General features: G+C 51.9%; 1 protein-coding gene and 2 long non-coding RNA genes across 9 annotated transcripts; 2 read left to right on the top strand and 1 right to left on the bottom strand.

The window, feature by feature from the left end:
- Positions 1-4835: 4835 nt before the first annotated feature.
- Mag (myelin-associated glycoprotein) lies at positions 4836-20241 on the bottom strand. Of its 5 annotated transcripts, none has more exon segments than NM_017190.4 (12): positions 4836-5432; positions 6364-6463; positions 6767-6863; positions 7371-7658; positions 12515-12775; positions 13918-14175; positions 14522-14818; positions 16941-17309; positions 17449-17521; positions 18141-18203; positions 19610-19662; positions 20134-20152. In NM_017190.4, coding segments are annotated over 9 exon segments (1881 nt in total). In that variant the 5' UTR covers positions 17495-17521; positions 18141-18203; positions 19610-19662; positions 20134-20152; the 3' UTR covers positions 4836-5267.
- Positions 6457-10116, top strand: LOC108349549 (uncharacterized). Of its 2 annotated transcripts, XR_001835712.3 has the most exons (3): positions 6457-6754; positions 7536-7683; positions 8105-10116. It is a non-coding gene; the product is annotated as an uncharacterized LOC108349549 (long non-coding RNA). The 2 variants fall into 2 exon arrangements; XR_010059983.1 differs by lacking the exon at positions 8105-10116 and having other exon boundaries at positions 7536-7694.
- On the top strand, positions 12769-25694 carry LOC120099789 (uncharacterized). 2 transcript variants are annotated; one of them, XR_005498986.2, is made up of 5 exons: positions 12769-12938; positions 13831-17910; positions 19004-19216; positions 19826-19862; positions 23874-25694. It is a non-coding gene; the product is annotated as an uncharacterized LOC120099789 (long non-coding RNA). The 2 variants fall into 2 exon arrangements; XR_005498984.2 differs by lacking the exons at positions 12769-12938; positions 13831-17910; positions 19004-19216; positions 19826-19862 and adding an exon at positions 20336-22239.
- The last annotated feature ends 179 nt before the right edge of the window (positions 25695-25873 follow it).

Here is a 25873-nt window from a genome sequence, read left to right on the forward strand (position 1 = left end):
TCGTAGCAGTGGCTTGGTGATGGTGGTCCTCCTTATAACTTACGCAGCCCCTGCTCCCAATCTCAGACACAGGAGACCCTGCTAGCCCTCTTCCAGCCAGCCCCTCTTCTTCCCTGGTTCTCTATGGTACTAAGTCATTGTGTCTTCATGCCTACTTCTGCTCACTTGGTATTTCCCAAGGGAAGAGCATCAGCCCCTCCTGTCCCCAGGCCCAGACATGGCCAGAGGAAACTACTCTTAGGATTCCCCATCCCTCTCATGTTTTGGCATCCAAGGAAGTAGCAGGGGCCATTTTGGACTCCTCTCTTCTCTCAGGCATTCTCTGGTCCCATTGGGTCCTTTTCCACGGGTCCTGACCCACACTGTCCCCTTTCTCCAACCATGAACTCTGAAGGTTTTGTTCACAGCCTCCGATTCCTGTGGTCCCATCCAGAAATGACCTGAATTATTTTCACGTCTTCTGTTCTTTTAAGCCAACCTCACTCAAGGGGCCAGAGGGATGGCACAGCAGTGGAGGGCTCATACTGCGTCTGCAGGGGAACTGAGGTTACTTCCCACTACCCAGCTTAGGTGGTTCACAAGCTCCTGCAGCTCCAGTTCCAGGAGGATTAGCCTCCTCCCCTGGCCTCTGTGGATGCACATACAGAGAAGGAGGGGGGACACACAGACACATAAAAACATACCTTGCAAACTTCAACTCTTGTATTGCATTGTGTTACATTGTAACATCATATTACTATGTAGGCCAGGTTGACCTTGAACTCAGGTCCTCCTGGCTCGGCCTTTTAAATGCTTGCAACATAGGAGTACAACACCCCCCCCCCCCCAATTTCCTTGACTTTTTTCTCTTTTGGCTGGGTTTTTTTGGTTCTAACTCTCCTTTTTCTTCGTTTTATTTTATTCCATGCGTACGAGTGTTCAGTCTACGTGTACGTGTGTATACACTGTGCTGGATCCCCTGGAATTGGAGTAACAGATGGCTGTTGTTCGTGGAGCCACCAAGAGTGCTGGGAACCAAAGCCAGGTCCTCTGCAAGAGCAGCCAGTGCTCTTAACCACTGAGCCATCCCTCCAGCTCCTGAATTTTTCTTTTTTTAAACTTGATCTCTTCCTGTGCTTTTACTGCTCAAGAAATTACCAGTTCAGTATGATGCTTTCGTCTTGATAGACCCTAAATAAGGCCTCTATAAGGACACCCACCCTTTCTAAACCATCTGTTGCACCAGCATGGCTCATGGCCCGTGGGTCACAACCACTTTGGCAGAGGGCAAACGACCTTTCACGGGGGTGGCAGTGAAAGGGTCAGAGATCAGAAATCCTGAATATTGGATATTTATGACTCATAATAATAGCAAATTTATAGATATGAAGTAGCAATGAAATAATTTTATGGTTGGGGGTCACCACAACATGTATTAAAGTGTATTAGAGGGCGGCAGCATCAGGGAGGTTGAAAACCACTGATCTACACTGTCCTTTGATCGTGTGGAGGTTACTGACATTTATTGACATTGCTCTTCTCCCAAGGGCAAAGTCCTCAGGATGCAGTTCTCTCAGGCCAGACCAGCTGGAGCCAGGGTCTGTTGGTAAGGTGTGTCAGGGCGTGCCCACCAACAAGTGGTGTGCATGTGGCAATTGGACCAAACTTCCACCCCAGCTGTCTCAAAAGACAAATTTACCCCAGCTTCATCTTGCCTTGCTGCTCTTGTTCTAGCTCCTGGTGTTGGGGTTGAGGTTGGGTCTTGCCATATAGTCCAGCTGGCCTCGAACTCATGATGATCCTCTTGCCTCAGTTTATGAGATCTGGGATCATAGGCGTGTGCCACCGCACCCAGTTCATCTCCTGGGATTTTTTACAAGCCACGCCATCACTTGTATGGGGAGGGCCTTGACACAGTTGGAACTCTCCTGCAGGGCCTCTGACCCCTAAAAACCTTAAGCCTCACTTCTGTCCCCTGCTCCGAAAGCCCCACGCATCTCCGTAGGCACAGGTCTGACAGGTTGCAGTTTGGCCTTGTGTATAAACCTTTCATGTCCTTGACCTGCAAGACGGTAAGCTGTCCGTCAGTGGGGGAAGACCTGGGACCCTGTTCATTGCTGGTGGTTCCAACTGAAATGGTGGGAGGCACCACGGTAACGGAGTGGCCTTAGAGACAAAGCTTGTGGCTCAAAAGTGGACGTTGCAGGTACCAGCAAGAAAGAAGATTTAGAGAAGCCACTTTAAAGCCCCAGGCTCGGACAGCTGCTTCTCAAACATTGAGGACATCACCTTTTGCAGACCGCTGCAGTTTTTGAGTCCTTTGGGGGTGGGGGACGTGTGGGTGGGTGGGGATTCGCCTGTGTAATAAGTTCCCAAATCCCAACGCTGCTGGATTCACAGGATGGCTCAGTGGTTAAGAGCACTGACTGCTCTTCTAGAGGTCCTGAGTTCAATTCCCAGCAACCACATGGTGGCTCACAACCATCTGTAATGGGATCTGATGCCCTCTTCTGGTGTGTCTGAAGTACTTATATATAATAATTCTTTAAGGGGGGGGAATAAAGCAGTGACAGTCGTTGGGGAGAGGAGACTCTGGGCAGCCATGTTTGTGGCCTGCAAGATCCAGGCATGCAGCTTTTGTGAGTTACCGTTCATGCTGGGCTTATCAAGAATGCAATTGTCTCTGGGTCACCCATGCTTCTGTGCCTAACCACAGTCAGTTCTTTGGTCTGTTCTGGGTGCCCTGTCTAGGGTGAATAGATGTTTGTACACAACTCCCCATTTGAGTTACAGAACCCTTTTATAGCCCTTTTTCGGGGAGGGGAATTCATCCTTTTCCCCAACAGCCTCATCTTCCTACAGGGGTTCAGTATACAGTTAGGGATTAATATTTGTCTGGAAAGCTGAAGGTCTGAGGTGCAGTGTGGTGGTACGGGGACAGCAGTGCAGCCCACGGACACCTGTGAGGTGCTGGGTCTATGGTTCCCACTTTATCCGCAAGAGCCACAGGTAAGGGGGGTGAGAGAATAAGCCATCCAGGTGCCCACAGCAGGGAATGGCGGGCTTTGAAGCACACGGGGAGTCTGAATTCTTCAGAATGGGCAGATTTCTTCCTAACTGGTGAGAGTCTGAGAAAGTGCTGCCAGGTGACCAGCGTGACCATAGATGAAACCGAAATGAGAATCCTTGTAGTGACAATTTTGAGAAGTTTGGAATTTTGGTTTCTTTAAAAAGAGAAAAGAAATATTGCAGGAATGTGCTTTCATTTTAATTCCAAAGTTGGGGATGTGGGGCTGCTTCAGATTGTCTGCCGCAGCTGACTGTGATTTGCCTGGTGCTCTAGCAAAGGCGATGTTTGGAATTCTGGGAACTTTTCAGAGGGCATATAAATGCTAGGGCCCTTAGAGTGAGAAGGGGGAATGGTTGTTGATCATTTAGGTTGGTTTTAGTTTGTTAGTAGCCGTGGTCAAAAAAGAAACAAAGGGAAAGAAATTAGATTCAGAGATTTTCATAATTCCTCTCTCCCCTCTCTCCTTGTTTTTCTCCTGTCTAGTGTTAAGGGGTGAAATGGGGGTGGGGGATAAAGGGTGGGATAAAGAATCCACAAAATCGCAAAGACCAGCTACAATCCTTAGATGACAACTAGGCGGCAGACAGGACAAGCCCTTGGCTTGCCAAGTGTGAGCTCAGGATCTTGCCCCCAACACAGGGCCCAGCTGAGGTAAAGGCAAAACTCTGAGATTATTTTAGAAACAAGATGGCAGGCGGACTCCCTGTGATGGTTACTCTTCATTGTCAACATGCTTGGGTCTCACCTAAGAGACACACTTCTAGGTAGAGCTATGCAGACCTACTCTGAATGTGAGTATCATGGTGTGAGCTGTGGTTCTGGACCAGATAAAAGGAAAGCGAGCTGGGTGGTAAGTGGCAGTCCTCCCTTCTTCTTTCCCAACTGTGGCTGCCATGTGAACAGCCATCTCAGGGTCCTATGGCCATGCCTTCTCTGCAGTGATGGACTACAACCTCAAACCATGAGCTAAAATACACCCCCTTTTCCGTAAGTTGCTAGGGTGGTTTGAGTGAAAGGATTTTCCCATAGGCTCATGGACTTGGACACAGGGTCCCCAGTTGGTGATGCTCATTGTGGAGGTGTGAACCCCACTTCCTGTTCTCTCTGGCAAGTGTTCTCTCTCTCTCTCTCTCTCTCTCTCTCTCTCCCCCTCTCTCCCTCTGTCTCCCTCTGTCTCCCTCTCTCCCCTCTCTCTCCCCCCCCTCTCCCTCTCCCTCCCTCTCCCCCCCTCTCCTTCTCCCTCTCCCTCTCCCTCTCCCTCTCCCTCTCCCTCTCCCTCTCCCTCTCCCTCTCCCTCTCCCTCTCCCTCTCCTTCTCCCTCTCCCTCTCCCTCTCCCTCTCCCTCTCCCTCTCCCTCTCCCTCTGTCCTTCTTGTACGTGGATGAAAATGTGGCCAGCCAGATTCCTGCTCTTGCCTTTGTGTCTGTTGCCAAGTCTTTCCTATCAGGGTGAAGTCTATACGGGAAATCATAAGCCAAAACAAACCCTTTCTTGAGGCTAGAGAAATGTCCCAGTGGTTAAGAGCACTCGCTCCTCTTCCAGAGGACACTAGTTCTATTCCCAGCACCCACACACCACAGCTCACAACCGTCTGTAACTCAGTTCTGGGAGATCTGAGGCCTCTTCTGGCTCTGCAGGCTCCAGACAGGGCGTATTTCTATGCATGCACTCAAAACACACATACACATAAGATGAAATAAATAAATCTTTAAAGACAGACAAATTAAAAAAAAAACTTTCTTCCCTAAGTTGCTTATGGTTATACAAACAGAAAGTAACTACAAAAGTGTTTTTGTCCAGTATTTTGTTACAGCAACGAGAAAAGTATTACTAATATGCCCCTTTCCTCCAAAGGATGGGTCTAGACTGGCACTTGTCATTAGGACATTTATTTCATGTCCCTTTTGTACAGGTCCTGGGGCCGGGTAAGGGGACAGGAGACCAGGATAACAATAAATAACATGGACAGACAGAGCACCCCTCTCAACAGCTGAGGTTAAAAGGAGGGGAGAGGGAGCTGTAACATAGGTGCAGGATGTTGGCAGAGAGGAGCAGCCGGGAAGGAGGGGAGGCCGGGCCCCTAAGACCTCACTGTTTCCTGCCCCGCCCCTTCCCGCCCCCACCCCTACCACTCTCAAGAGAAAGGGAGCCCACGGCCAGTGGGGGCCAAGCGAGGGTCCTGATGGGGGGTGAGCCACAGGGCCAGCCCCCAGCTTCCTCACTTGACTCGGATTTCTGCGTACTCAGCCAGCTCCTCTGTCAGGGTGTAGCTGTCCTTGGTGGGTCGTTTCCCCAGGTCTGAGTGGGAATAACTGAGGTCCAGTTCTGGGGGTTCCCCCCTAAGGCCCAGCAGCCTCCTCTCGGACCCCAGGCGCTTCTCACTCTGTGGAGAGAGGAAGATAGCCCATCAGCATGGGTCTCTCTGACCACCCCATGCAGACTGGGCTGCTGGCACCTTTTTCTCAGGGGCCACCAGCTCAGGGAGCTCCACAGTCACCGGGTCCCACTTAGGGGTCAGGGGTCGGGGCCTTTCCGAGTGCCGATACCAGTAAAACCACTATCCCTTGTCGCTAACCTCGGTGCTTGCCTAAGAATCCCTGGTTCTAAGAAGCGGTCTTTGAGAACATAGCTTTAGGGGTGCATGACTGAATCCCCAGAACACCTCTCTAGATTAAACCTTGGCTGGACCACCCTTTTGGAAGTTTGCGAGAGCCTCGTTCAGTAAACCTTTCTCCCTTTGGATAAGGCAGGGTTTCTCTCAGTTGAGGGGATCCTGGTGGTAGGATTCCCCACTTCTCCAGTTCTCGACTCCTGACTCCCACCCGACCAGCGTTTGGACACACAATAGCGCAGTGGCCACAGACAGAAAAAAAAGGGATCAGCGAAGGAACAGACAAGGCCAGGGCTGCTGAGCAGGGATGGGATTAACCGGAGTGCCTCAGACGCTTGACTGGGACACACACATACATGCACACCAACCCCCAAGGCCCAACTCGGGCCTGGAGGCTGGCACACTGAGGCCCCCGGAACCTACCTCCTGGGGCTCTCAGTGACAATCCGGGGTAGAGACCTCTCTGGACTATTGAAGAAGGAAATGCAGTCACAGGCACAGGCAGGGAGGGCGGGGCTACCCAGGCCCCACCCCCTCAACCCTCCTGCACAGCTTCAGTGAGGGGCCTCCTCCCCAAACTCCAGACCCAGTCCAAACACCCACCCAGGAGTCTGGCCTCCCATTCGCCCCACCCCCACCCTTGGTGACCTTGCCAGCCTGTCCTTCCCTAGCTGACTGGGAGCCACAGGGGTGTGGCCCTCACCTCATACTTATCAGGTGCTCCAGAGATTCGGAATTCGGGGCTGTACAGGACATGAGGGTTGTCTCCCGCTGAGAAGCTGGGGCTCTCTGTGACGTTCTTTCTGCAGGGAGGCGTGGAACAGAACGTCAGTTTTACTGGGGACTCCTGGACACCCTCTCCACACACCGGAATGGCTTCCTCTTCTCCCTGCTTCCAGCACTCCCGTGTTTATGACAGGTCGGGTAGGGGAGCTTCAAGCAGGCCAGGAGGAGCATAGAACATGGACCTAGGTGTCCCCAAGGAGACATTCTCATACAGTAACTGCCCTCCCTGCACATAGAGGACTACCCCTGCTAGCTCACCCCAGCCTTCGACATTCTCCTACCAGACTCCACGTCCCCAGATCAGCCTGGTAGGCACTCACTTTCTTCTTGTCTGGGTGATGTAGCAGACAATGGCAATCAGGATGGCAAAGGCGACCACAGCACCCACAGGGCCGATTTTGGCCCACATCAGTCGGTCTAGGGATAGAGAACGGGACCAGGAGCCCTCAGGGCTATTGGTAGGCATGAGGATGTCTGGGATCTCAGGACAGCCCAGGGAGGCAGAGTCCAAATTTTTAGAAAGCCTCTACTCATCAGTTACAAACTGATTTTCTCTCTCTCTCTCTCTCTCTCTCTCTCTCTCTCTCTCTCTCTCTCTTTTTAGTACTGGGCTTTGAACCCATGGCCTCCTGAGTACTAAGTAAATGCTTGACCCCTGAGTACCAGATCCTCCCTGGGAGATTCTAGGCAGGGGCTCTACCACTGAGCCAATTCCAGTATTACTAAGTTTCCTGAAAAGGCTTAGAACTCAGCCTCCCACGTAGCTGGGACGACAAGTCTAGATATAACATCTTTCGCTTTTTTATCAGTCTAGAGAGCTGGCCCATGCTCAGTGGCTGGATCAGTAGCAGGAGTAGGGGTGTGGTGGATCCGAGAGGGCCCCTCACCTTCCCTTGGCTCCCGCCCCCAGATCACATCACTCACGTGCTCCCTGGAAAGGCAGCTCGAGGCTCTGGGTGCCGTAGAGGTTCCTGGAGGTACAAATGACGCGGGGTGGGGCTTGGGCCTGACCCCGGAGCGTGAGGATGCTGGTGAGCAGGAGGCCGCTGCGCTCTGAGTACACAAACTCCCTCTCTGTCTCGTTCACAGTCACGTTGCGGGAAGGCAGCTCAAAGGCCACGGAGGGTTCCGGGTTGGATTTTACCACACACAGGCACTGCACGGTGTCTCTGGCCGCTGCACAGTGCGATTCCAGAAGGATTATGGGAGCAACTGCAAGATTAAAAGCAAGGCTAAAGTAAGAGCGAAGCTGGGCCTCCAGGACTCCTTGGTAGGGACAAAGTCAGGTGAATTAGAGAGCTCTGTATGGGTCCTGGCTCAGAAACCTGGAACTCCCAACCACTTTGTAACCCTGCCCACTTCGTGTTGTTCATTCAAACTGAGTACAATCCTGCAGCAACATGGGCCTTCACAGGTCCTGGCTGAGGTGGTTAGATGCCCTAAACAGTGTAATACACTGGCCAGCCCTGGCTGTGATAGTGTATGCAAGCCTCTAATCCCAGTACTGGTGAGGCAGAGGCAGGTGGATCTCAGTGAGTTTAAGGCCAGCCTGGTCTTAGAGAGTTCCAGTCTAGCCAAGACTGCATAGTGAGATCCTGGCTCAAAGAAACAAATCCATCAGCCTAAGCCGACATCCTTCCACTCTTCCACATCATCAGGGCCCTTGTGCTTGGAAACAGTCATAAGGAGATTAAAGAGATAGAAAATGGAAGGACCCCAGAAGGACACTCATTCCCACTCTGTACCTGATGAGGACATCACAGTTCCCTCTGCACACAAGCTCTCCTAATAGATACCTGACTCAGGCCACTGTGACATCCAACAGGTACCAACATGCCATCCAAGGATTCTTCCTATTTTTTCTTTCTTTCTCCACTCCCTGCCCTGCCACCCTTTTGGGTTTTGAGATGGGCTTTCTCTGTAGCCCTGGCTCTCCTAGAACTCACTCTGCAGACCAGGCTGGCCTTGAAGTCACAGAGATCCACTTGCCTCTGCCACCCGAGTGTTGGGATTAAAGGAGTGCACCACTGTGCCTGGCCCCAAGGATTCTTTCTTCTTTGGAATCCCAATCCATGTGAGTCACAGGACTTGGGATGTGCCTTGTGAGAGACTCCCCTGCCTCTGCTTTTGGGGTGACTCCAGCCTGGATATGAGACAAAACAGCTGTGTTTTTCCATCTGTGCCATCTCTAACTTTGGTCATGGCCTCTGATCATGATGGTTGGAGTAATGTTTTCCTGAGGGGACCAATGGACTTTGGTCGTTTGACCTATTCAAGCTACAGCCTCCTTTGGCAAGTTCCTTCCTTCTCCCCTGCCCCTCACCTTGCTTCCTCACCTGGGGACCCCTTGAATCTCCGTCCCTTTCCTCATTACCATCAACATCCCTCTCCTGCTCTCATAGCTTTACATGAGAGTACATCTAGTCTTTTTTTTTTTTTTTTTCCGGAGCTGGAGACCGAACCCAGGGCCTTGCGCTTGCTAGGCAAGCGCTCTACCACTGAACTAAATCCCCAACCCTATATCTAGTCTTGAATGGGTTTCTGTCCTCGTTTCCCCAGTATAAATGTTACATTAGAACAGTGAGTGGTGCCTTTTGTTCATCTGGTTTTGAAACAGAGTCTTGTTATATAACTCTGAATAGCCTGGAACTCTCTGTGGTTCTCTGTCTCCCAAGAGCTAGGGCTTATAGGCTTGAGCCACCATGCCCAGCTAAATGATGCATTTGTGTGTGTGTGTGTGTGTGTGTGTGTGTGTGTGTGTGTGTGTGTGTAAGAGAATTGTGATATGTGCAGTTATGTGGAGTTGTGCATCATGGGTGAATGCCTATGTGAGTGTCACAGAATGACACTAGGTGCATTTCTCTATCGCTTAACATTTTGAGACAGTGTCTCTCCCTAATACTGGAGCTCACCAACCGGCTAGCCAGCAGTCCCTGGAATCCTCCTGTCTCTGTTCCCAGTACCCAGATTACTGGTACATATTTCTTTTAACCCTGTGCATAGGATTTGAATTCAGGTCCTTGTGCTTATGCAGAAGCACATAACCCACTGAGCCACCTCCTCAGCCCCTAAATTACGCTTTTAAAACTATGTTCTTTAAGCTATCTGACACCTCTCTGCCGGTTCTAGACCAAGCTGGTACTGAGTGAATTCTGGCCCAAATCTGCTCACGCAGGCCAAAGACCATCAGCTCGTTGACTCCACCCACTTTTAAGCCCAAAGCAATGGGCCAGTAACAATGGTGGGCAGCAAGTCCCAGGAGCAGATAAATGTGCACCAGGGCTGGGTAACTCCGGCTGGAGCCTCAGTGCACATCTCTGCAAAGCTAAAGCGGAGAGGGACCACGCATGCGCACTCTGCCCGCTGTACCGGTGAGCAATCAGTTCAGCTCAAGGCACTGAGTACAACTGAGTCTGAACAAAACGGACGATCCTAGAACATTTCTGAACCGCTCCCATCCAGGACATCACAACCAGCATGCTGGTGACAAGTGTCCACTCCAGATGTTCGAGTGCTGGTGCCCTGCCTATGTGCGGATTCAGTATCTTTCCAGCTTCCCAGAAGTTTCAGAAGTAAATTTGGGGGTACCTGACTTTGGCATCCCAACTCTGCCATCTACTGGCTGAGTGCGGCCAGTGAGTCTTCAAGATGGAGAAGTAAAGGTGAAGGGGGACTTTTGGTTTGGGGTTTTGGGATTTTAGAGGCGGAGTCCTGGGTACCCCACTGTCATGGTGTTAATTTTCAATACTGTGGGAAGGGAGTCTCAGTGAGACTGGTCTGTGGGCATGCCAGAGGGGGATTTTTCTTAATTGAGTTAAGGAGGGAAGACCCACCCTGATTGTGAACAACACTCATTCATGCCTCTCACTCCACCCCCCACCGAATGAGAAGCAGAGAAAGCTGAGCTTGGCATTAACTCAGCGCTCTCCATTCCTGACTGTGGATGTGATGTGACCAGCTCCTTCAAGTTCCTATCAACATGATATCCCCAAAATGAGGGACTGTCCCCTGGAAATGAATGAGATAAACATGTCTCCCCTAAGTTGTTTTCATGAGAGTATGAACAATATATCATCAACATACACACACACACACACACACACACACACACACACACACACACACGAGACACCCGTGCTGGCCCCAGGCTCCTTAGGTAACCATGGGTAACTTCTGATTCTTCTGTCTTCACCTCCTGACTGACAGATCTGGGTTGTGTGCTACCATGTGGGGTTTATGCAACCCTGCGGATGGAACCCAGGCTTCATATATGCTCAGTAAGCATTCTACCAACCGAGCTCCCTTCCTGGTCCCTGGAGAAGGGGGAGGTGCTGTTAGCTCACAAGGGGCTATGGGACTCTGGGCTGGAGAGATGGCTCATTGATTAAGGGCACTGGCTGCTCTTTCAGAGGTCCTGAGTTTAATTCCCAACAACCACGTGGTGGCTCATGACCAGCTGTAACGTGATCCAATGCCCTCTTCTGGCATGCAGGTGTATATGCAGATAGAGGGCTAATATATAAAAAATAAATCTTAAGAGGCTATGGGACTCCAAAGACAGGTAGGAAATGCTTAGCATCCCAGACATGTATTTACCTCTGCATAGAGGAGGAAGCAAACAAATCTTTGGCTCCAGCGACAAACACCCACTTAAGTCCCAAGGAAAGGCCAATGGGACAAGACAAAAAGATATCTAAGAATACACAGTTATCTTACTTGTGAGGTGTTTCTGTCATCTCCTTTTGCAGAAAAGGAGCTGGGACTGGTCGTGAGGTTCAGTGGTAGAGCCCCTGCCTAGAATCCCTAAGGAGGGGCTGGGGGCATGACTCAATGGAAGAGCCCCTGCCTAGAATCCTCCAGTGAGGGAGGGGCTGGGGGCGTGGCTCAGTGGTAGAGCCCCTGCCTAGAATCCTCCAGTGAGGGAGGGGCTGGGGGCGTGGCTCAGTGGTAGAGCCCCTGCCTAGAATCCTCCAGTGAGGGAGGGGCTGGGGGCGTGGCTCAGTGGTAGAGCACCTGCTTAGAATCCTCTAGGGAGGGGCTGAGGGCGTGGCTCAGTGGTAGAGCCCCTGCCTAGAATCCCCCAGTGAGGGGCTGGGGGCGTGGCTCAGTGGTAGAGTCCCTGCTTAGAATCCCTCAGGGAGGGGCTGGAGGCAGGGCTCAGTGGTAGAGCCCCTCTCTGACACACATAAAGCCCGGGGTTCCATTGGCAGCAATGTAAGAGGCTCAGTTTAGAGGTCAGTGCTATAAGGCAGGCAAGGCTGAGAAGGAAGCCTAGGGAACTGGAAACACAGAGATAGCACTCTTTGTTTGGAAATTCTTAGAAAGCGTGAAGAAGTAAGAACTGGAACTTGGCTGCTACCACCTGAACTGGGGAGTAGGTTTGGGTGAAGCAGAGGGCATCCTCCACAGAGAGCTCAGGTCAGGTGCTAGTTGGCAGTGTATGCTTGCTTATACTTCTAGGACGTTAGCTAGTAGTGTGTCCTTAGCATTCCTCTGGCTGTGCTATGTCTGCTAAGAAGCTTGGCATCTCCTTGGTCCCATCCCCCACCTCCCAGGAGCAACAGCTCAATGGATGAGCTCTGGGTGACCGACTTTAGGCCGTGCAGAGCAGAGCCAGATTGCCTGGGTTTGATTCTCAAAAACCTGCTACTCTCTAGCCGTGTGACCTCGGGCAAGTGTCCTAATTTCTCTGGGCCTCGGTTTCCTTTTCTGTAAAGAGGGTATTGGTGGAGTGAAAATGAAATAGGTCCCTGCATATAGCACATCCGACAACACCTGGTCCCTAGCAATGCTCTCCAAGGGACAAACACAGTTACCTTCTTAGTTCTATAGAAGAACAGTGACCACAGGACCCTGAACCCCATTGGTCAAAAGCTCCTCCCACTCCCACATCACGGGAACATGGCTTCTCAATGGGAGATTCTTTGTATGGATTCAGCTCCCCTCCTGTTCCCCATCCTTATCAGGGACAGACAAAGCTGACCCTGGTCGGGACGCATGGGTGCCTCCCAGTCACCCAAGTGTCCCCACGGAGCCACTGATGGAAGCAGAAGGGGAGGGGCACTTACACTCCACAGACAGGTTGAAGGCGGTGGCTCTCTGGCCATACTGGTTCTCAGCTACACACCAGTACTCCCCATCGTCCTCGGGCGTCACTGCAGGGAGTTCCAGCTGCAGCTGACTCTCATAGATGACCGTGGCCAGGATCTGCTTCTCCTTGAAGATGGTGAGAATAGGGTCCGGGTTGCTCTGTGTGGAACACAGGATGGAGACTGTCTCCCCCTCTACCGCCACCACCGTCCCATTCACTGTGGGCTTCCAAGGTGCATCTGTGGGAAGACAAAATATTAGAGCCTGTGGCTGGAGAGATGGCTCAGCGGTTAAGAGTACTGGCTGCTCTTCCAGAGGACCAGGGTTCAATTCTCAGCACCCGGATGGCAGCTCATGACTGTAAATCCAAGATCCAACACCCTCATACAGATATACATGCAGGTAAAACACCAATGTGCATAAAATGAAAAATAAATTATTTAAAAGAAAAAGAGGCAGTCACAGCCTTTAAAAAAAAAATCAGAACCCATGGAAACTGCTGGCCAACCCCCACCACCAAATGTGACCTGCGACAGTCCCATCCAGTCCTGGTTGTCTTATTTCTATGAATTGTCATTCTGTCTGTTTTCTTTTCTAATGTTGTTTATTTGTTCATTTACTTTTGGGACACGCTCATGCCATGCAGCCCTAGCTGGCCTTTTATTTCATTATTTAGTCCAGACTGGCCTTGAACTCATGGCAATCAATCCTCCCGCCTTCACCTCCTGAATGTTGGAATTATGTGTGTGGTCTGGGAGCTTGCCTTTGGATGCTGGTACTACCTACCCCATCCTAGCTATGCAAACCTTGTGTCTTAATGCCGGGACTCATTTTTCCCATCTTGAAAATGGGCTTAATAATTCCAGCCTCACAGAATAAGGTCGGTCATCCGACATAGGACAAGACCCTGTTGAGTGGCAAGAACTATTCTAGCTGTGTAAGGCTTATGAAAAGATGCTGTGTAGGAAATAAAATGCATTTTCAGCCAGAGATTTGTGCTATGGAAAAAAACGAAAGCTTAGGGAGGAGGAATTGGGTGGTCATGGTTCTAAAGTAGGATGGTGAGGAGAGGCTTCCAGGAGCTGAACAGGAGGTGTAGGGGATGCCAGTCAGGGAGAGCTGAGTGAACACTGGCTGTAACTGTCTTTATTATCCCCAGCACTGGGCACTGGGCCTCAATACATATTTGTGAATGAATGAATGAATGAATGAATGAATACATGCATGAATGGCCTGTGCTTGATTCTCAGTTAAGGGACCTGCTCCAACAGCATCTGTCTCTTATTACGACCAGGTCCACGGAATGAGGCTGATTGATGCCTACGGAATCCTCAGCCCTTCAATTAAACGACTGCGGCAAAATGCGCGGCTGGGGACTCACACATGACGCTCAGCTCCACCGTGCGGTTGTCCTGGCCATAGGCATTCTCTGCCAGGCAAGCATAGATGCCGTCCTCTGCTGGGGTCACCTCCTCCAGATCCAGGTACAGGCTCTCAGCAACTGCCTCCCTCAACACCATCCCATCCCGCATCCAAGTCAGCAGCGGTGGCGGGTTGCTGTCAGCCCCACAGAGCAGGCTGACGTGGGAGCCCTCAATGGCCTCCACAGAGGAATTCATCTCCACAATCACCGGGGGGTCTGAGGCCCGGAATAAGGCAAGGGGTCAGCGGGCTGATGGATGGGTGCGTCAAATTTAGGACTGCTCCACAAGCCCAGGCCCCGCCCCCAGGTCCCACCTTCCAGGCCCCTTTTCTGGGTCCTACCCCCCACCAGATCTAACTTAACTCAACCAGCGTAGGCCCCGCCCCAAGCCCCTCCCTCCAGGTGCCACCCTCCAGACCGGTTCCGCCCCAGTACGCGGTCCACCAAGGCCCCGCCCCCAATTCCTACCCATCCAAGCCCCGCCCACAGTCTCCCTATCCTGCCACTCCGTGCCCGGTCTCTTCCAGTCCCCGCCCCTGCCCCAACCCGCACCCAGGCTCACACTTGACGTCCAGACTGGCGTAACCCTCGAACTGCAAGGTGGTGTTGGGGAAGGCAGCCTGACAGCCCAGACGGTGGCCGTTGGCCTCTCTAGTAGGCACGAAGTGTAGCAGTGACACCTGCACCCAGGTGCCTTCATCCTCCCGCAGCCGACCCAGAACAGTGGGCTCCCCTAGCCCCTCGTGGCCCAGCCAGCTCAGCTCAGGGCGCAGCTCTGGGCAGTTGTCCGGCACCATGCAGCTGACCTCTACTTCCGTTCCTGCCACCACTTCTGGGGGCACCACGATGTTGGGGGTGTCTGAGGAGGAGAAAAAGGAGGGTTCTGGAAGTAGACTCAGGTTGTGGTCATGCCCACCTATCCGGCCGAGTGTCTCGCATCAGTTACATCCTTTCCAGGTGTTGGTCACTCCCAACCCCTAACACACACACACACACACACACACACACACACACACACACACACACACACACACACCCCAAGCACTTCACACAGCCTATCAGGATGCTTCTGTGGCATGTGGAAGTTCTACTTCACCAAGCTCCTCTGTGGTCCCTGTATATGTCCCCTACTAGGGTGGGCCGATGGGTTGGGGAGGAGGGACAGTTGTCAGGGTGTGATGTATTGTATAGGTATATGATATTGTCCTGTTTGGCTCTGTGTCAACTTGAGTCATGTGGGCAGATTGAGCCTCAAATGAGAAAATGGCTCTATAGATTGGCCCGCACGGTAAGTCTTCTCTTCGGAGCATTTTCCTGACTGATCATTGATGTAGAAGGATTTAGCTATTGTGGGGCAGTACCGTTTTCGGCCATGTGGTCCTGGAAGGTGTAGGAAAGTTGTTGGGTGTGAGACTGAGGAGTAAGGCAGGAAGTAGCATTCCTTGGTGGTCTCTACTTCAGGTCCTGTCTCCGGGTTCACACCCCAGCCCTCAGTGATGGGCCCTGACCTGAGCATTAACTGAAATATCCCCTGTCCTACCGTGTTGCTTTCGGTTACTGTGTTTACCACAGCAATAGACCGCAAGCTAAGACGGGTGTGTTATAAGGGTGGGGAGCTGTGTGTTTTGTGGGTGCACGTGCCTGGTTTTAGGGGTGTGATCCACGGATACTCCCATGTGCTGAGTGTGTGGTGTGTGCTGTGGTCTCTCCACAGCAGGGCTATAGTGTGCCTACTCACAAAGACCAAATACTGCTGGGAAACTTAATCTAAGGTCTCTAATTAGGGACTCCTCTCAGAAATCAGACAGCGAGAGTCCCTGAGGGTGGGCAGGGACCTCTATTTAACTGCCAAACCGGGTCACAGCTCCCTGCCTTTTCCCCCCCCGACTTCTTCCCCCCCCCCAATCTCCTGTTTTGAGGATCAACCCTTGGACCTGATACATCCTCATCCCTCTGGTTACTTTTTATTTTGAGGGTCTTATTAAGTTTTTAAAGCTGGCCTCAACTAACTGAGTATCCCAGATGGGCTTGTAGTCTCTGCTTCAGCCTTCCAAGTAGCCGGGAATAAGGCCTATACCACCAGGCCCTGTCTTCTTTTTTTTTTTTTTTTTTTTTCTTTTCTTTTCGTTTTTTCGGAGCTGGGAACCGAACCCAGGGCCTTGCGCTTCCTAGGCAAGCGCTCTACTACTGAGCTAAATCCCCAACCCCCAGGCCCTGTCTTCTTATTTCTCTTCTTTCCCTCTGTCTGTCTGCCTGTCTTTGTTTTTTTACATTTATGTGTGTGTGTGTATGTGTGTGTGTGTGTGTGTGTGTGTGTGTAAGAGCGCACAAATGGATGTATGTGTATGGACACAAGTGGGCATGTGCATGTCCCGTGGAATCAGAGGACAGACAACCTATAGAAGTTGGTTCTTTCTCTTCTTGCACCATTTCTACCCATGAGTTCCAGTTATCAGATCTGGTTGTCAGACTTGGGGACAAGGACCATTGTCCCCTGAGCCATTTTGTGATACCCCCACCCCCATCCTCTGTCTTATTAGGAATACAACCATTCGAGGCAAGTGTAAGAGGTCAGCTGTTAGTCCCAGTAGTGTTGGTCTCTACTGCAAACCATGCGCCTGCCTAGCAGGAGCCCGGCCTCTACCAGCTGGTGCTGCAAACAGCTCCCACCCTTAAAACCATTCACCCGATGGCTGTGCGTGGGAAACCAAGGGCCAAAGAACTCGATCGAGGCACACAAAGTCACTCCACTAAAGCAGGCATCTAGAACCCTCATCTCTGATCCCAGCCCTCTGTCTTTAGGAAGAGTAAGGGCAGCCAGACCGCTTAGGGCCTGCTTTGTTTGTGTCTGTCATCCACGTGGCCCACCCAGCTAAACTGACCTTTTCTTGGTCTGTCATCCAGAGCAGGTGGTCCAGATGCTGGGGACACCCACCTGCCCCTCCCTCTCTTCCCACCCAACCCTGGGGGACCCGACTCACTGATGATGTCCAGGACGCTGTGCTCTGAGAAGGTGTACTGGTTGTAGCCGCCCAGGTCACCTCGGAAATAGTATTTCCCTCCCAGCTCAGGGCTCAGCGTGCTGAGAAGCAGGGTGCAGTTTCGTAGGCCCAGGTCTCCCAACAGGCGGCTACGGCCCTGGAAGCTCTCGTGGACCACTTGTGTGCGGGACTTGAAGACCACTGGCGGGTAGTTCTTGGGGTAGGGACTGTTGAAATACCAGACGCCATGTACCACAGCCGGTCTGAGCTCATCCGGGAAGTCGAAACGGCAGGGGATGGAGACACACGTGCCCTCGAAGGCTGAGATGGACGAGGGCATCCAGGCACCCCAGTGCCCCCCTCGAGAAGCTGTAGAGGGGCAGAAGCAGAGAAGCTGTAGAGGGGCAGAAGCACAGAAGCTGAGGGATGGAGCCCATCCCGTTATCTCCAAAGGTTCCCACGGTGGGCCGTGGGGCTGGAATGTGGGGGCCGGGACACCAGGAATTACCTGAAATCATTATCCAAAACAGAGGCAGGGTGGTAAGGAATATCATCTTGTCCAGCAAGTGGGCGAGCTAGGGCTGGAGAGAGACAAGAGCAAGTTTTCAGAAGACCATGAGGGTGGGGATGGGGCGCTGGGCCAAGGTTAGCTGCTGTCATTTATAAATGCCAGGCTTCATTCAGTGTCTCACCCTGCCACATTCTGTCAGTTGGAGCTGGCTGCTTCGAGCCAGGAACAGCCCCCAGGCTTGAAACCAGTCACCCAGGGACGTTAAGCAAGCTTCCCAAAGTCGCCCAGCTCAAACATGGAGCCCCAGTTCTCCCCTGCCTTTAACTGCAGGTAGCTCTAGAGTAAAGGACGCCACCATCCCGCAGTGGGCAGCCAGATCATTCAGGGATCTGCTCGTCTTGTGTCTGTCATTCTCATAGCTCAAGTGGACAATGGTGTTACAACTCTGATGTCTTCGAGGTAGGTGAAATCACTACCAGAGGGTGCATAGCTTGCTCAAGGTCATGTAACTGGTCTACAGACTTAGTAGCCAGGCTGCGCTGTCCCTGCACGGCAGTGGCAGGTTAGTAGTGATCTAAGTAAGCATTCCTACTTCTCCGCCTCTCAGAGAGCACGAGGCAAAGGCAGAAGCAACACTCCTCCTGGGGTAAGAAGCAGTTATTCAGATAAAGAAAACATTGGTGTCTTACCCCTCACCTCAGTCTCCCTGAGTTGGGAATGTCTCCTGATTCCGCTCCAAGTGGCCAGTCAACCTAGAACACAAGCCAGACAGGGCTTACAGGGTGAAAGACTCAGCACACACCACCCTGCTCTCCCATGTGTACTATGGGCGGTGTCCATGTTGTAAGAACACCCCTGTGGTCTCTGGTACCCATGGATACCCGAGATGCTCCCACACAGCTTCAGAGATAATGTACCACCACAACACCACCCCACCCCACTCCAAGCTGAGGTGTGGGAGAGCCGTGGGGAAGGAAGGGAATGGTAGGTCTGAGATGAGGGGGACAGGACAGTGAGTGGTGAGTGCAGTGAAGGAGCAGATGAGGCTTGGGGGTGGCAGGCAGGGACCCAGCCCCATCAATGACTGGGTTTCACAACATCAGCATTCCCAGCATGCCGTGTGAATTCCTGCCGCCCTCTCCCACCCGCAGCAGGCTTAGGGTGTCCCCACCCTCACCAGAGGCCTGTAGCCAATACAAAAGATCCCTGTTCCTTTGGGGGTGTGGGTGCCCCATCCTAGGGACCTCCTGGGGGTAGGTGGAGTGTGAGTGAGATTGGTTGCTCCTGACTGGGCTCTGTAAGGGGCCAAGAGGAGCCAGAGGTGATGGCCCCTTGGCCCCTGCTGCCCTGTGGGTCGATCGGGACTAGAGCCAGGATTTTGAAGTAGCTGCTTTTCCCAGCCTCGGCTGCCCTCTTCCCACTGATGCAGATGCATGCTCAGAAGCGTGCAAATGCTAGTAGGGAAATGCTAGTCTGTCAGAACAGACTTACAGAATGGAGATATGGAGACCCATGAGGACACATTCCCTACCCGAGACACCTCTGTCTACAGAGAAGCTGTGAAGAGACCACCTGACTGCCCTCAGCCTTGGACACACACACTTGGGAGGCCATGGCTTCGGCTGTCCTGCTCGCAAGTGTGTAAGTCACGAGAACCTGAACACACTGAGGTGGGCTACGGAGAACTCCACCCAGACACATCTATGGGCACAGGGCAGCTGTGGCCTTGGCACCTGTGACTGGAAGGAACGGGAGATACCCAGAGGTGAGGACCAATCAATTCAGCACAAGCAGATGGGTGATACAGTCATACACAGGGTGCATTCTCCTCTGGGCAAATTCTGGTCTTGAGATGTAGATCTAAGCAACCCCAGTTAGGACAATGATTTGAAGCTCTCTAAAGACTCACAGGGCTAATATCTGCAAGACAAACAGACCCCATCTCTATAGTGTTAACTTTCCACTAGAGAAGCCAGGAGCAGCGACTGGACACCTGTCACTCCCCGAACTTGGGAAGGAAGGGCAGGAGGTTCAGGAGTTCAAAACCAGCTTCGGCTAGATTAACAAGTTGGAGGTTAGCCTGGGCTATGAGTGGCCCCGCTTCAACAAACAAAACCAAATCCAAGGGAGGGGTGGGGATAGGGAAAAAAACACCTACCAAGTCTCTTCCGTGAAGTACAGTGAGGCGACGAGGAGCACTGATACAGAAGGCTACACAGGGGAGGTGGACGTGCACACTGTCACTCTCACCGTGTGCACAGCCTGCTGGCCTCACCATATCCACATGGTGGATTCCAGTGCCGATGGCTCTGACCCTCCCCTTCTCCCCCAATTCGGATCACTGTCTCATCTCTCCCAATTTTTCGAATTGCAGGGGAGCTGGCCTTCCAGAAGCTTCCACCGTTCATGAGGTATGTCCAGGAGTGAGTTCCCCTTGTCCTTTCTTTCTGTCTCGTCTTCTTAAGGCTCCATTGCTGTCTCTCCCCCCACCACTAAGGTCTTTGGTTGGTTTGGAAACCCATTTTGAAGCAGCACCCTGCCCCGTTCAAAATGAGTGGCCCTGCGGTTCACAGTGGCACTCCCCTGCTTCCTGGCATACCTGGCCTTACACATGCCCTGGTGACCAGTGCTCCTGACCCCCTGGGGGTGTTTCACCCTAGCCCTCTCTGCCTCAGTACTCACTTGGATGGTCTGGCTTCTGCGCGCTCTGCTCCGCTGGTCGGGCTTGTAGTCCCTTGGCCTCCCAGGGTCTAGGCCCCCACTTGCCAGCCCCTCCTCTGCCCCCTGGGTGCCAGGGGCCGCCTGCCTCCAGGGCCCAGCTCCTCCCTGCCCCCGGGGGAGGGGGGCACAAAGGGGCCCTTGTCACCACAGGGCTAGGGCTGAGGCTGGGCAGCTCCTACTAACTCCTTCCTGGAGAAGATGGGGGTCTGCCTTGCTCCTCCCCTTCCTCCATTAATATACACCCCAACTTGGGGGTTGGGGAGGGAGGAGTGGCCTTATCGTTCGAAAGTTCCAGGTTGAAAGGTGGAACCTGTTGTCCCTGAGGAATTGGTGGCAACATTGTAACCTTGGTCCCAAGAGACAGGTAGAGACTGGTTGCCAGGAAGGGGAAACATATCCTCTCTTACTTTGGTTCCAGAGTCACTTCCACCTTTCTGAGAATCACCCCACCACCTCCCCCGTGCTTCCCCTCCTGGTCTGTTTTCTCCTTGACACTTCTTGTCCTCCGAAATGACCTTAGCCGCTGTCTCCTTGAGATCACGACCTTCCCTTGGTGAGAAGGAGGGCTCTGTGTTGTTCCGAGTCTGTCTCCACCTGTTAAACAGAAAATAAGTCCTTCTTTCTATTCTTCTAATGCTCCGTGGCACCCTGGGACTCAGAGATGTCATTCTTAACCCTCATTCCTGGAAAGCTGTCCCCGTGCCATCCTGTGGACCCCAGCCTGCCCTTCCAGAAGCATGGCACTTAACTCTGGAGCCAGCGGGTCCCCCTCTTTAAAAAGTTACATTTATTGATTTCCTTATTTTTGATTTATTTATGCTATGTATATGGGTGTTTTTTGCCTGCATGTTTCTCTGTGCACAACTTTCAGACCTGATGTTCATGGAGGTCAGATGAGGGCATCAGATCCGCTGGATCTGGAGTTACAGATGGTTGTGAGCCACTGTGTAAGTGCTGGGACTTGAACCCAGGTCCTGTGAGAGAGCAGCCAGTGCTTTTACTTACAAAGCCATCTCTCTAGCTTCTTCTTTCTTTCTCTCTTGCTGTCTTCCTTCCTTCTCTCTCTCTCCTCTCTCCTCTATGTGTGCTTTTGCACATGTACCTCGGTTCTCTCCTTTCACCTTGTAGGTCCCAGGGATTTAACCCAGGTCATCAGGCTTGGCATTAATACTGTTACCCACTGAGCCATCTTGCTGACCCACCCACCCCCCTTTTTAATTCGTTCTGTGAGTCTGTCTCTTTATTCGGTGCAGGCTGACCTCGGGCTCACTCTGCAGCTCAGGTTAGCCTTGGATACAACATGATTAAGCCTCCACAGTGCTGATATTATAGATGTGTGCCACCATGTGTGGTCCCTGCCCTTCCATTTAGAAACTGTCCTTTCTATAGAGCTTGACCTGACTGAAGCTGGCCACCCTGCCCTTGGGGATTCATTCTGTCTTGTCCCTGCCTACTCATCTAGCTTGGAGCTCTGAGAAAGCAGACTTCCCACAGAAGCCTGCCAGTGTATTGGCTTGGGGTCTTTAAAGCTAGGCATTTGTGCACACAGGGCCACAGTGGCTTTCTGAGCTGGGTGAGGACCCTCTGCGTGTGGAGTCCTCAGTCATCCGGAATCGTGCATGGCTTTGCAAGGCACACAGGGTGTTAGAGGTGGCAAGGTCCACAGAGAAGTTTCACTGCACTGCAAAGGCCAAAGCAGGGGTTGAGGGTGGGAGAGTCCTTTCTTCCAGGAGTGAGATCAGGGAAATCCCTTAGACCAGGGAGTGGATCAGGAGTCGGGAAGACTGGGGCTGGGGGGCAGCGACACCCCCACCTCGGGCTTCATGATGTCAGACTCTGCCCGTGCCTTTCCCAGTCTGAGACAATGGTTCATTGAAAGTGGGGTGGGGCTTGAAAGCTTGGGTTCCGGAGAAGAGAGGGACCTGGTGCCTGGACTTTGAGGGTGAATATGAAGATTCTGAGGGGCCCTATGCCACAGATGTCTGCCCACACTGGTGTCACTGAGCTGGTGTTTCTGTAGAGTGGGTGATATGTCAGTTCCAGGAATGAGGCAGTTCACAGGGGCAGGTGAGTCTGTGGCTGAGCCAGGGGGTTAGGAGCCCACCCATAAGGGTGGGTCAGATGGACTGAGAGTGAGAGGAGGGCTAGGTAAGGGGGCTACCTGTTACCTAAATCAGCTGATGCCTTCAAGAAAGCAGATATTCCGTCTGCAAGGGCTGGGGGCTGAGGGCTGGGAACAAAGGTCCAAACTAGAATGTATTACTTCCTTTTGTGCTTTGAGGAGAGCCTCTACTCCTGCCCTTCCCCTAACCCCCTCAATTCAAGGTTTGAATATTTGCACTTCGTTCTACCTGGATCTGTTTTTGTTCAAATCCCCCTTTTGCCAAGACATCGACCATATTAGATTAAGACCCACCATAATGACTTCATCGTAACTGTTACCTTCAGTAAAGACCTACCACCAAAGCCAGGTGTGGTGGCTCACACTTGTAATCCCCCAGTACTTGGGAGGTGGAGGCAGGAGGATCAGATCAAGGTCATCCTCTTCTACATTGGACCTGTCTTATCCCCCACTCCCTCAAAAAAGATCCCATCTGTAACTAGGGTCGCATATATATATGGGGGTGGACACAGAAATTTTGTAGAGGGTAATGATTTTTGCTTGGTAGCCCAATTTTATCTGATATAGCATGCAGACTAGAGCAAACATCTCCGGACAATATGGTCATGTCAGTTACTTTATCCCTTAATGCCGTCTTGGGCCAGGACCTGGGTCTTGGTCAGACCAGAATTCCTTTGTTGCTTATAATCGGGACTGGCTTCATGTCAAGGGTCACCAGAGTGTGGTCCTCAGGTCAGCAGCGGCGGCGGCGGCGGCAGCAACAGTAGCACGTTGTCCTGGAGCAAGTTCAAAGGCCTGGGATTATAGCTCATTTGGCAGAACGCTTTCCTAGTATGCATAAAACCCGGTGTTCTCACCCCAGCCCCACATATACCGGGTATAATGTCTCATGTATATAATGCTAGCACTCAGAAGGTAGAGACAGGAGGGAGGGAGGGTCAGAAGTCCAAGATGCTCTTCACCTACATAGTCAGGGGTCAGCCTTGGCTTGTCTCAAGAAAGGCAAGGGATGGAGCGATTGAGAGTGGAGAGATAGATAGATAGATAGATAGATAGATGATAGATAGATAGATGATAGATAGACAGACAGACAGACAGACAGACAGTTGCTTAAGAGCATGTAACATTCTTCCACAGAACTCCAGTTTAGTTCCCAGCGCCCATGTTAGTCAGTTCACAACCTCTTTTAACTCCAGAAGATCCAGTGCCTTCTCCTTCACGCACGCGGCAAATACTCACACAAACGCACATGGGTATAAAAAATGAAAAATAAACCTTATAAAACAAAATAAAGCAAGCCAAGCCTGGCAGTTACAGGCCTTTAATTCCAACAGTCAATAGGCGCAGGCGGGGGCGATCAATAAAAATCTGAGACCAACCTGGTATATATAGCGAGTTCCAGGCCAGCCAGGGATACATCCTGAAACTTTTTCTCAGAACCAGCGATCTCTAAGCCTCGCCTGCCTAGTGAACGGGAATCTCCAGGGAGGGACTCAGCAGTATAGTTTTGATTACGTTTGTATAAGATCCACTCTTGACTCGCACCAAAGTTGTCTTGGTTTTGTTTCTTTGTTTCAAGACAGGGTTTCTCTGTCCAGCGCTGGCGGGCCTGGAACTCACTCTGTAGACCATGCTGACCTGGAACTCTGAGATCACCTATCTCTGTCTCCTGAGAGGTGTGTGCCACCACCACTCTGGCTCGAACACCAAAATTGTAATCCCTCTGCTTCACATCTAGCGTTCTAGGACTTTCTGGAGAACTGCGTCCACACGTGAGAAAAGGAACATCGCAGCTCTTCGGTGGGATCAATAGTGCTGTACGGTGGTCACTTCTGCTCATGTAACAGAAAGCCCCAGAGAACAGCAAACCAGAGAATGCCTATGTTTTAGTTATGGTTTCAAAGGTTCCTGTGAATGGTCGGTTGCCACCATCAATCACAGACTCCCTTCCAGCAACCTTCAAGTCACGCCTCCACTGACCTGTTTCCTTTTTATTTTATGTTTATTTTTTTTTGGGGGGGGGTTCTTTTTTTCGGAGCTGGGGACCGAACCCAGGGCCTTGCGCTTCCTAGGCAAGCGCTCTACCACTGAGCTAAATCCCCAGCCCCTTATGTTTATTTTTGAGACAGTGAGGAAGACGGTTTATTGTGCACGAGCTACACTCGGCACAAGTGAGAACAGAACTAGTTGAGAATGCTGCAGGCACAGGCCAGCGGGCCAGCGGGACTGTTTTGGTTGTGAGGAAGGCGCTCAGTCTCTCGGGTGATCTTAGAAAGCGCGATGGCGATGTCCCAGATCTACTGAGACTATTACCAACAGTAGCACAGGGTCCAACAACTCGAACCAGCCCTTGCCCCGGCAGCATCCTGACGCAGCATCCCTTACCTCTGCTCCTCAGCCTTCGAGGGTACACAAGCCAAGTTCCCTCCCCCTCCTCATCTTTCTTCTCCTGCACTTCAGCCTGCACATTCGCTTGTTCCTCCACTTCCCCCTCTTGGCAGAGGAGTTTCAAGGAAGATGGCTTCAGACCCCCCGGAGGTGGAGTTAGAGGTGGCTGGAACACCCTGACCTGGATGCTGGAAGCCAAACTCCAGACCTCTGCAAGAACAGCACATGCTCTTAACCGCCCCGTCGTTTTTCCAGCTCCGCAGTCTACTAGCACCTTCCGGGACAGCTGGGGCTACAGTGAAACTGTGACAGAGACCTTGCCTCCCCCCTGTCGATACTGATTGTTCATGTTTAGGGAGCATTTGTCAGTTTTCAAAACCTACATTCTTCTCCTTGACTGAGTTCAACAGGAAGAAGCACCAGTACTGTGGGGAGCCAAGCCCTGTGTCTTCATTCAAGGACCACCTAACTAGCTTCTGCCTTGTCTCCTACAGCAACCAGGCTGTTTGAGTCTTAAGAAAAAAGGCCTTTCAGTGGGTTGAGCAAACTCCGAATCTAGGTAATATGGTGACCCGAATTCACCCGGGGATGACTGGCTTCTATCGACCACCTTCATTCTGAAATACTCAAGTCACATCCCAAAACTGTAGGTGAAGGGAGAGAGACTTCAGGCGAGTATGAAAGAACAAGCCAGGGGGCGGAGCAAGCCAGGGGGCGGAGCAAGCCAGGGGCGGAGCTTTTCTTGAGCTCAGACGTTTTCCGGTACACGTGCTGTGGTGTGTGTGTGTGTGTGTGTGTGTGTGTGTGTGTGTGTGTGTGTGTGTGTGTGTGTGTGTGTGTGTAAAAATCAGGGGCTATGACGTCATTGTCAGCGTGGGGGAGGGTTTGCTTCTGCCGTACTGAGTATGCTCCTTGTCCCTGAACTCAACTCTATCAGCCTTGTGATCAGCGCCTCTGGTTTTGCAGTGTCCCATCAAGCCTGTGCTTGTTACATTAAACAAAGTAAAACCAACAAGAGAGACCAGGGTGCCCTTGAATCCAAGTTTCAAGGTTGTAAAATAGTAGGCGTGGGTGGGGTGAGCGGGGTGGGGTGACGGGGTGGGGTGTCCGTCCTTTTTAGCTTCCTCTGATGGCCAGCCTCTTACAGTCTCTGATGAAAGGTTGTGGTGGGTGAGGTTGTTGCTGGCTTCT

The sequence above is a fragment of the Rattus norvegicus genome, chromosome 1 (genome assembly GCF_036323735.1).
Source record: "Rattus norvegicus strain BN/NHsdMcwi chromosome 1, GRCr8, whole genome shotgun sequence".
NCBI lineage: Eukaryota > Metazoa > Chordata > Mammalia > Rodentia > Muridae > Rattus > Rattus norvegicus.